This window comes from Euphorbia lathyris, chromosome 3 (assembly GCF_963576675.1).
Source record: "Euphorbia lathyris chromosome 3, ddEupLath1.1, whole genome shotgun sequence".
Taxonomy (NCBI): domain Eukaryota; kingdom Viridiplantae; phylum Streptophyta; class Magnoliopsida; order Malpighiales; family Euphorbiaceae; genus Euphorbia; species Euphorbia lathyris.
Window position 1 is genome coordinate 28,833,618 of NC_088912.1, and position 12,387 is coordinate 28,846,004.

The following is a 12,387-nucleotide window of genomic DNA, read 5'->3' on the forward strand; positions in this document are numbered from 1 at the left end:
ATGTAGCTATGTTAAGTAAAGTTGGTTTTTATAGCGGATAGTTTCTTACTGAGATTTTTGTCTCACATTTTTAAATGTTTTAATGTTTTTAGGTGAAAAAGTACATGATAGAGAGAATGTTACCGCCCAATTAGGCGAGGTTTGGAAATTGGCTGCTTATTGTTAGAATTATGGTTAGAACTTTGGTATTGCAATTGTAATATAATGATATGTGGATAAATTGGAGACTCCTAAGTATTGATTATTATCTTTCCATTTCACGCCCGATGCCGATTGAGGTCATTTAGGGTCGGGTGTGACAGGTTGGGGGGGCTCCAGCCCCGGTCGGCCGTCCGAGATTTGAGAAAAAAAAATTTCGTAATGGTGTCTCGTAATATTTTGGAGAGAATTATATTGACTCTATGTAGTATTATATCAATGTTCAAAGGTAGATGAGATGGTTAAGGATGCTTGCTTTTATTTGAGAGGTCACGTGTTTGATTCCCTTCAACCTCATTTTCTTTTAATCATTAAAAAAATAAACATATTTAATATTCAATTAGTTCAATGCTAGTTTCTAAAAAAAAATGATACTCCCTCCGTTTCATATTACATGTCGTTTTAGAGAATTGTATAGAAATTAAGGATATTGGAACAAAGACGTTGTTATCCCTTATTTATTGATTCCAATATTTATTTATTCTATAATAAGTCTATAATTCTAATTAATTTTCGTAAACCCGCATTTTATAGCAGAAAAAAAGATGACTTAACGTGTACTGATCATATAAAATGACATGTAATATGAAACAAAAAAAAAATCTCTAGAAAGACATGTAATATGGAACGGAGGTAGTAACATTTTTATAGTTTTAATGCGTTGGAGGCTAAAAAAAATTTGCCCAGCCCTAACGGGCTGGACTTTGAAATTTTTTTTATTGATATGTTTGAGCCCCGGGTCATTCAGAGTCCTGGTTCCGCCACTGAACCCAGACAAAAGCTTCATCGGAGAAATGTGACGAAAAGACCTTTGCTTGGTGGAAAAAAGATGATGGAAGAAGCTTCAATGATCACTAGAACAATGGAGGAATTGTTGGCAAGCTCGGGTTTATTTTTAACGGAAGCTAAAATCTAAAATTATGAATGCTGATAATGAAATCTAATAGAGTTTATATACAAAATACAAGTCTTAATCGCAAAAATACATGTAAGTAAATATATTTTTTTTTGGTAGAAACATGTAAGTAAATATTGATTATTACATTAGTTGGTCTTTTTGTTTTTACAAATATATTATAAAGTCTCTCGGTTATAACAAACTAACTAATTATCCCTCCAACCTTAAATTTTATATAAAATAACAAGTTTATTTTTTTTATTACTAATTAAGTTTTGTATATGTTTAAGTAAGATTTAAATAAAAATATATATTATATTCATAGAAGTATAAAAAAGTAATATTAATAATTAAATTAAATTAGGTTCAAAAAAAATAATTAAATTAAATTATTATTTATTGCATTTTTAATTAAAAATAAGTAATCAAATTTATAATAACTTATTATTTTTTCTCAAAAAAAAATAACTTACCATTTTTTTATAAATAAATAACTTAGTTTTTTTGGAAGTAAATACCTTTTATTGAATAGGAAGTTGAATCTCCTTACGAATTACACCAGAGAGCCAATGTGGCGCTTCTGTCGAAAAGAACTCGCTAGCATTGGAACGGGCATGTCTAGCCGTAAGGTGGACTGCCTCATTCGCTATACGAGGAATAAATGAAATATTGAAATCAGAAAAGCTACTTAAAATAAATTTACATCCTGTATTAAAGAGCCAAATTCAGATAGATCTTCAGATGATGAGCTGATCTTGTCCGTGATTGTTTTCGCATCTGTTTCAAATAGAACTTGCCTGAATCTCATCCCTATCATCCATAGTAAACTTGTTCTAAGAGCAAGTGCTTCGATAACCTTCTGTTCTTTCATGCCACTGATGAAGCTACTGCTGCAACAGATTAGATGACCTGTTGAATTTCGAACAACAGCACCAATGCTACATGATCCTTCTGTTTAATTTAAGATAATAAATATATTTTTCATTTAATATTTATTTTATTCTTTGTTTGTTATTGAATTTTTAATTTATCAATCAATGATCTATTAATTGAAATATAAATCAAATAATTAACAATTAATTTGCATACATACAATTTTAGCAAGAATACTTTTTTTTATAATTTATCTGATAGCTAGGTTCGAGATTCGCCAGATACTCTTTAGGTGGATTATCTTTCTATTAAATTTTTCTGTATATATTAGGACTTCAATTCGAGATGTCTAGCTCGAGACCCTTAACCAATCAAGTAGATCTTATTTTGTTTAGTAAAATAGTTAAATATTACAATATAACAGTTATTTTTTTATTATATTATGGAACATTGTGAAACACTAAAGTAATTTATGGTAGATAAATAAATTTATCATTTTGTATATAATTATTTGTTAAAATATATTATTAATTATATATATATAGATTATAACTTTGATTATCTATTTTTAATTAAAAATACACTAAATAATAATATAATTTTATTACTAATATTACTTTTTATACTTGTATTAATATAATAAAAAATATATATAATACTTAATTAAAAAACATCTATATTAATTAATTAATGATATAAGAATAAACACATCATTCATATGTATCAAAAAAAAACACATCATTCATATAAACTTGTACAAATGATTACTTTTATCAAAAATTGAAAAACTAATTATTGCAATATTTACAAATTTAGAGAATAATAAATTATTTGCTCTATATTTTATGACCTAAGAAAGTATTGTGATGGCTTTTGCTTTCTTTGTTTCTGCTTTGTTGTTTGCACAAAAGCTTTAATCTATAGTAAATCAGTCTCCCTTTCTCCACCCTTTTTAAAAGTGCTTATTTTTATCATAATATATAATTTATTTTTTATCATCCATTGGATAAGCCCTAACTTAGACAACTACTTGCAAATTGTAATTAAAGTTTGAAGTTGAAAGAATAAAATATTAATTTTAAAATTAAAATTAGATAGATGTCTTTTGAAAAAGAAACTTTGATTAATTAGGATTCAATCAAATGATTATGTAATATTTAAATATATCTGACCAAGATAGAATTGACATCAACACATCACTAACCAATAACATAACAAAAAAAGCATTTTCATGCTCATTATTTTTTTACTAGCAAAGTTACTATCATTGATTGTATTAATTAAATAGAACACTCAATGAATTATAGGGCCAAATAAAAAAAGAATAATGTGCTTTCATATTAAATAAATAGGTACATATAGAATTTTTTATCCAAACAGGGAGTGAGATATTTTTTTTACCAAGAACTGTAACTTTTCGCTTTGCTAAAAACAATGACTTTAAAATTAAAATGACTAATGACGATTTTAAAATTGAAAAATTCAAAACTTGATGTTATAAGCAACTTTAATTCTTCAATTTTTTAATTTTAAGGTCATCTAAATGTTGTTTGGTTAATGTTTAGAGAGAGAACTCCGAAAATGATGATTTTGGAAAATAAAAAAAATTAGTTTCATAGTAAATGTGATACTAATTAACCAACTTCAATTTTTGGAAATTTTTATTTTGAGGTCGTAACAATTATTTTTATAGTATCAAACTAAAAGATACTCACTTTTAACAAATTGAAAATATTAGTCCTCGTTTGGAAAAAAAAAATTATTCACATGTACTTATTTGACGAAACATAAAAGTATATAGAATTTTTTTTTAACTTTACCCTTTTATATATATATATATATATATTTTTTTTTTTTTTTTTTTTTTTTTGTATATATATAACAATAAAGTTTGCAACTAAAGGATAACAAAACCAAGTTTAAAATAAACTAGTAGAAGTGATGATGGGTATCATCACCAATATAGATTTGAGGAGTTGTAAAACTTAGACCCATTTTGTAATATTGTGAGCCAGGGTCGTCTTAAACATTTTTGGGGCCCTGTGCTAAATGAAAAAAAAAATTGGACCATACCCATTAAAAAAATTAATACTTTCATATAATAATAATGTTTCTACGAAATGAAACATCAAAATACTTTTAACTTGATTTTTACCATTATAAATATAATTAAATAATTAAATTAGATATTGTATAATAACAATAAAAAAAAATTGGGCCCTTAAGACTCTTAGAGCGTTAATTTTCTGGATAAATTAACATTCACTTAATTTTTCACATAATAATTAATAACAATAATTTATTTAGATTTGTATAATAAAAAAAATTTGGGCCCCTTAAATTCGGGGCTCTGTACGGGAGAGCTCATTGTACACCCTTTTCCTACTCTCCTGTTGTGAGCCACCTTATTTGCATCACGACCTTCAAAGACAAACCCGCAAAATTCGAGGTCTTCTACCACCGTTTGTATCTCTTGGACGACCACATCAATGTAGGTCACATCGGCTGCCTGAGTTATGTAATTTATAGCTATCTGACGATCAGAAGCCACAATTAATCTCCTGAATCCCTTCTCTTTTACAATCCCCACACCAGTTAAAAAGTGCCAACAACTCGGCATGGATAACTGACCAACAGTGTCCCACCGAGCAATAGTAGGACAGTCCATTGAACATTTCTTGCTACAAAACCCACTGTATAAGAGCTGGACATACCGGATAAAGTTGCATCATAATTTAATTTAATCAAATATGGCGACGGAGGGACCAGTAACTTCTGGTAGCATTGGTGCATACTATAGCTTCTGTATTGGATTGAAAAGAGATGGCTACAATTTGTACATGATCAAAACAGTTTTTTTTTTCTTATCAAAACTATCTAAGATCTTGAATCTAAGTTGAATTAATCCAAATTTCATCTGAGTAGACTCCTAAGCTTTCTCACAAAATATTTTAATCATATATCTCATTTCTATAATTTGAATTATGATTGAATAGTTAAACTGATTAATTAATTAATTAATTACATCAAGCTTTATATTAATCATCCCCTCTGCAAAAGATCTTGAGGAATTATTAGCAAAAGTAATTGCACTATGATTGTGTTAATCAACTTTTCTATACCAATCTGAAAAAGTTTGAGAAATTAATTAAAAAGTTAGTAGTATTATATTTAGGTGAAATGATATCATATCAGAATAATTAATTATTAAAAATGAAACGTTGTATTGGTTTTATCATGATGTATTTGTCGGTGTTAAATCAAGAAAATATGTTGTTTGTTATTTATCATTTAACATTTATCAGTTGCTACTCAAACAATTAGGATTCCAAACAATTTTAAATTTGTGGGTATAAATGTTTTTATTCTTCTCTTAAGCCCATCCCTATCTACAACTACAAGGTTTTTTTTGTCTCTTAATGATTGTTTTCTAGTCTTTTAAACTAATCTCATTTTTCAGTTTTATGCCATTACTTTAATTATCCTCAAGAATCTTTTCAAAAAAAAAAAATTTTATGTTCAAGAATAGTGTTACGCTATTTCAATAACTCCATATTTTGTCTCATTGTATTCAATAACTCTCCATTTTTATCCAATTGTATTGAATAATCTCAAAACTCTAACTGCCCTCTGAATTTTCAAAAATCTATTTGACATTTTCTTTTTTACACATGGCGGAGAATGTCTCCCCCTTGCTGAATCCCATAAATTCTATTGAGAAATAGAGGGTTATTGAATGCAACTGGTAAAAGAAATTATAACGACATCTTAAACTTTAGAGCAAACAATTAAAGTTTTGGACCAAATATAAGGAGTAACAGATATATCATGTCTCATTGACTGATACTAAATAGGGTTAATTATAAATAGATGTTATGTGGTTTCACATATTTGTAGATAGGTACATGTGATATTTTTCGTTATAAACGCAATCCTATGGTTTGCAGAATTTTTATTTTTTATTGCCCTTATCAAATTTGGACAATAACAACCTCAAAATGAAAATTTTCAAGAATTAAAGTTGTATAGTATCATATTATACTATGGAATCACATTTTTTTATTTTTCAAAATCATCATTTTTTTAGTTTTCTCTCTCTAAACATTAACTTTCTCTCTCATAACAAACACCTAAATGACCTCAAACCTAAAAAGTTGAAGAATTAAAGTTACTTAAATTATCAGTTAACTCTTAAGAAAATTTATAACGAAAAATACGACAAAGTAAATCCGTGAAACTACAAAGCATCTATTTATAATTAACCCTATTAAATAAGAATGAAAATACACCTCGGACAAAATAAATAGCAATCCCAATTTAACTTTTATAATGACCATAAATCAAAATTGATCCATAAGAATGAAAGTGTGGCTATTAATATTCATCCCTGGATGTCAACTTCAGGATGAAAATTAAATTATAATATATTCAAATCTATAACATAATATACATCAATAAAATAGCACAATATATGACAATGACCCTCAAAAATATCTATATCTATATATTAATAATAAGTCTTTCTTTTGTAATTATAACCTAAAGAAAAATTGAAATATAGCTAGATAGAGTTGTGCAAAACCAAAGTTTCAAGAAGAGTCAAATAAAGGAAAAAGGGGACCATCTCCCCAAAATCACACATGGACATAACTCTCTTTGCTCAAAAACAAACACACCCACACTTCTTCCCTCTCCAAATTAGCCATGATCAGGCAATAGATATGCACAACAATAATAACAACAACATCATCAACAATATTAGCCAGACATCCACGACGACACGATCCTCGGACTCCGGTGAGCAGCAGCAGCAGCCATGTGGTTCTTCAACCAGCAACAACAAATGGGCATCAAAGCTACTTAAAGAGTGTGCAAGAGCAATCTCAGAAAAAGACTCATCCAAAATCCATCAACTACTTTGGATGTTAAATGAACTTTCTTCACCTTATGGAGATTGTGATCAGAAATTAGCCTCTTACTTCCTCCAAGCTTTGTTCTGTAAAGCCACGAAATCCGGTCACCGGTGCTTCAAAACCCTAACTTCAGTTGCAGAAAAGAGCCATTCTTTTGATTCAGCAAGGAAGTTGATCCTCAAGTTCCAAGAGGTAAGCCCTTGGACTACTTTTGGTCATGTAGCTTCAAATGGTGCAATCTTGGAATCTTTAGAAGGTCAAACTAAACTTCATATAATTGATATTAGCAACACTCTTTGTACTCAATGGCCTACTTTGCTTGAAGCTTTAGCTACAAGAAATGATGAAACCCCTCATTTAAAACTCACCATTGTTGTCATTGAAGCTAGCATAGTAAGCTCAGTCATGAAAGAAATAGGGCAAAGAATGGAGAAATTTGCAAGACTAATGGGAGTTCCTTTTGAGATTAATGTGATCACTGGTCTAAACAACTTATCAGAGCTCACTAAAGAAGGATTAAGCGTAAAAGACGACGAAGCTGTCGCGATTAATTGCGTCGGAGCATTGAGATTAGTTGAAGTAGAAGAGAGAAATTCATTGATTACAATGTTTCAATCTATAAACCCTAAAGTTGTTACCATTGTTGAGGAAGAAGCTGATTTTAGTACCACAAGGTTTGACTTTGTTAAGTGTTTTGAAGAGTGTTTAAGGTATTACACTATTTACTTTGAGATGCTTGAAGAGAGCTTTGCACCTACAAGTAATGAGAGGTTGATGTTGGAAAGGGAATGCTCTAGGAGCATAGTTAGGGTTTTGGGTTGTGATGAGGAAAATGGCGGCGGAGACGACGGAGTGGGAGGGGCGGAGAGGAGAGAGAGAGGAATCCAATGGTGTGAAAGGCTCCGGCAGGTTTTTAAACCGGCTGGATTTAGTGAAGATGTAACGGATGATGTTAAGGCATTGTTAAAAAGATATAAAGCGGGTTGGTCACTTTTACAACCTCAAGGAGATGAAAGTTCGGGACTTTACTTGACGTGGAAAGACCAACCTGTAGTTTGGGTATCAATTTGGAAACCCTAACTAAAGGTTGATCCTTCCGTAACCAAAGGTCAAGGTTTGATCTCCCCTTTAGGAATGGAAAGGATTTCCGTGGCCAGCAGTCCCACTCATAAAGATGCAATATCTGCAAAAGAGAATAGTCACTGCGGTTGATACCCTTACGAACCAAAAAAAATGGAAACCCTAATGAAATTTATGAAAAAAAATTCTTCTACACAAGTAAATCAAGTGGTTTGTGATCATGGCAATTTATTCTCAAAGTTTGAAGGTAGATTGATGATGATCATAATCATAATTATTATATAATTATGGGATGGAATTTGTTTTTTTATTTTCCCAAAAATTCTTGTATAAATATTAATAATTGTTGTTTAATTAATTGTACTTTTTATTTTTTATTTATGAGCTTTTATTTGCTTGGGAGTTTGTGTTGCTTTTCTTTTTCTAACTACTTTTTAGATGATTGTATTTGTTTGCTTTTGTATATTTTTTTTTTTTTAGTTCCATTACCAATTATATCTATTTCATTTTTGGATTTCTTGGTGAATGTCTATCTCCTTAGCTCTTTGTGCATGGATGGAATTAACACAAATTAAATTGCATATTCTGTCGTCCAAGGATGATCTAATAATTCTTTCATTCCATACATGGAATAATAATATAGGTACAACTACATTCCTATTTGTCCATCAATTCTTAATTAATTATATATCATGGCTTATATTAATTACATTACTTAATTGAAGAATAAAATCTAAATTTACTCTAACGAGCCGAGATATACTCTTAACACAAGAAATATTAAAATTATGTCCTCAACATTTTCAACGCGGAGCAATTTTATATGGCAAAGTTAGCATTGGTAAAAAATAAATCCAGCCCGTACGGATTGGGTTAGAAACTTTTTTACCTCTACCCAAGCTAAAGGATGTCGTTTTGGCCGATGTTAGGGTTAAAAAAAAAGATACATAACCCTTTATGTGATGGGATGCAATCACTACCTGTCATAGAACCGTTTTAACCAACAGCTCGAACTAATAGTTAAGATTCAATCATATATCTTATATTAATCTCTAACATACCCCCACACGCAAATGCTTATTGGGCTTGCAGCATGTACAACACATGTTGTCAGGACTCGAACCCTCGAACGTTTGGTCCTAGAAGCTCTAGTACCAACCGTTTTAACCAACAGCTCAAGCTAATAGTTAAAGCACAATCATATATATTGTATTAATCTCTAACATTACCCTATAGATGAAGAGGTGGGTAGGGGTGGTTTCTGACAGTCACACCCCTGCCTCCACCTCTAGGCCCAGCGAAGAGTTTCATTTTATGGGTTTTAATATTTGGATTTAAAATTGATCTAAATTGGAAACGCTGAGAATAAAACTTTATCATTTGATTTTTTGCATAAGAGATGCACTTTTTAAAAAATATTAGGGATAACCCTCTTAACTAATTACATTGTGATATGGTTTGTTTTTATCTTGTTTGAAAATGGAGAAACCAAACCTTCTTTTTTCTTAGTTCTTTGCTAGAATGGTGCAACCAAAGTTGTTGGAGCTATAGACACAGAAGAAGTAGTAGTTTGAATTATATATAGGAAAGAAACAGAAATGTACAGCTTCTTCAAGCCATAATATTATACTGAATATGTTCATTCTCATGGTGGCCTGCAAGATCGCTTTCATCATTATATATTTAATTAAACAATATCCATGGAAGAAATTATAAACTAATTAGTAGTTAATAATATTTATTAGGGTAAAGTTCAAATAAAACCTTGTGGTTTCACTAATTTTCAGATAAAGGACTGTGGTTTACTTTTTGTCAAAACAATGATTGAGGTTTCAAACTTGGATTAATGCTATTAAAACCATCTTTAACGACGTGAAAATGAAAATTTTCAAGAATTAAAGTTGTTCAATATCATATTTTCCATGGAACTACATTTTCGATTTTCGAAAATCATCTTTTTGGAACTTTCTCTCTCTAAACATTAACTTTCTCTCTTTACCAAACATCATCTAAACAATCTCAAAATAAAAAAGTTGAAGAATTAAAGTTGCTTAGAATATTAGTAGTTCTTAAAATATGTCATTTTTGAAGTCGTCAAATGTGATTTTAATAGTATCAATCGAAAAAGTCCTTATTTTGTTAAAGTTAAAAATCTCTATCCTCGTTTTGACAAAAAGTAAACCACAGTCCTTTATCTGAAAATTAGTGAAACCACAGGGATTTTATTTGAACTTTACGCTATTTATTATTATTTGGGGTGAAAATATTTCATTTTTATATAAATAAAGTTTAGGATAAATTTTAATATAAATTTTAGTAACATAAAAATAAAATAAAAAGAATAAAATTAGAAAAGTTATAAAAAGAAAAAAAACCAGCTACGTCTTGGGAAGACGAACCTATGACTTGCCAAGACAACAGTCCGCAGGTCATCTCAGCAAGACGACCCTCTATGTAGAAATATACAACTGATAGCTATTTCCATGGCACCTTATTAATCTTGTTAATGTATCCATTAATCCACATTTTTATACAACTGATAGCTATTTTCATGGCACCTTATTAATCTTGTTAATGTATCCATTAATCCACATTTTTTGCTCCACCTTTGCAAGATTAATTAGTGGAGACAGTGGAAAGTAAATGTAGGAAGTCAGAGGATATGAAAGTTGAAGATTTCAGCTATAAATATGATCCCAAATCACCATTCCAAATACACCCAAAACTCCAACAATAAAACCCTAACTTTTTGCCTCAAATTGATTTTCGAAATTCTTTTGTTCTAAGCTATTCAGTTTCGTTTTAAAGCTTTAATCTTCATATTTAAGCCTCTAATTTTATTCCACAAGCTTTCAATTTATTTGGATTCAAGTTTCAATCAATTTGTCATTTTCTCCAAAAAAAATTACAAACTTTCTTCAACATAAATTCCAAGTTTTCAAAATACATTTTTCTTCACTCCAATACTTCTCTAAATTATTAATTCCTTTCTCACTTCCATATTCAAGCTTATTAAATTATTCCAATCTTTGTTTTGAATTAATTTCTCATTTTTGCAATTCTCGAATTTTCACTTTTGATTTGCTCCGCCCTTCATTCAAATCTTATTTGTTGATTTTGATTAACCAAATCGAATTTCTGAAAATAATTCAAGTTACTTGTTGTCAATTTTTTCATATTAAATTTGACTCATTCGATTTGCGGTGTTCTACAAACTGATTCCCACGCTTTCTTTCTATATCTTCACGGCAAGTTACAACTCGTTTTTGTTAAAGCATGCGGCCTATATTCACTTAAATTCTCGTTTGATCATCCATAGCAATTATCATTCGCAAATACGAAATTAATTTCAGCTCCAAATGCTATAGAATTGTTAATTTATTTCCAGCTTCAAATTTGTTATTTTCAATTTCAACTTCGTTAATAATTATTCATTCATATTCAATTCAATTTTGACTAATTTCTATGGTTAAACGTGATTTCTCTATGAATTTAATGTAGTTTTTCAGTTGTAATTATTGCTTTCTTTTCCGATTTCTTCATTTGTAATCAAAATAATATTTCTAAAATCAATAAAAATGAAAAATTTCCAAATCCTTGTTGATTTTTTTTTCATAGTGTCATTAGTTAAGCTAGTAAAGCTTCTTATAGTGGAACTAGGAATCCAAGAAGATTTTTATTTTTCAATCCTTGAATCGCTTTATTTTTTAGAAGTTAAAATTTAACATGCATCTTACAATCCAAAACCATTAAAATTAATTGGAAATTAATTTCTCTGATACGTCTGCATCAAATCCACACAAGTCAAGGTTGAAACTGGCATATACACAAAATATCGCTAACAATTTTTGGTATGCCCAGTGTGACCATCATAATTCGGCCTACTACTTCCATGATTTTTTTTTTTTACATTTTCTATCCCACTTTCACTATCATCAAAATTTCCTAGTCTATCGCTAACAATTTTTGGCACGCTCGGTGGGACAATTTCATTGTCAAGTAGACGCAAAGCAATAAATCATAACAAGGACAATATACCACGATGCAAAGGATGCTACAATACTAGTGTATTTTGATGGTTTCAATCGAGATCGCTATTTTATAGTAAATACAAATGTAGCACAGGTCCATTGGAACACTATTTTTACATGCTACACATATGGATGGCTATATTCAATTTATTCATAGTGATGAACATGATATCAACTGTGAGTGTTGTGTTTATTTTCATCCTACGTCATTTTATGATGATGAATATGGTTGCTATGTGGAGCGAGTCTAGGAGTCCCATGAAAAACCATATGATCATGATTATGTTGAAATATAGGATCATCTATGCACAGTAATCCTTATTGACCGGACAATTATTTTTATAACAATAGGGACCAAAACCTTTATGAAAATTATACCTACTCTAATACTATG

The 12,387-nt window shown here is 29.7% G+C and overlaps 1 protein-coding gene across 1 annotated transcript; it reads left to right on the forward strand.

Annotated features, from left to right (window-relative positions):
• The first annotated feature begins 6,519 nt into the window (after positions 1-6,519).
• Positions 6,520-8,379, forward strand: LOC136223405 (protein SHORT-ROOT-like). The gene has a single exon (XM_066011369.1). It carries the CDS (start codon positions 6,610-6,612, stop codon positions 7,960-7,962), a length of 1,353 nt encoding a protein of 450 aa, XP_065867441.1. The 5' UTR covers positions 6,520-6,609; the 3' UTR covers positions 7,963-8,379.
• Positions 8,380-12,387: the final 4,008 nt, after the last annotated feature.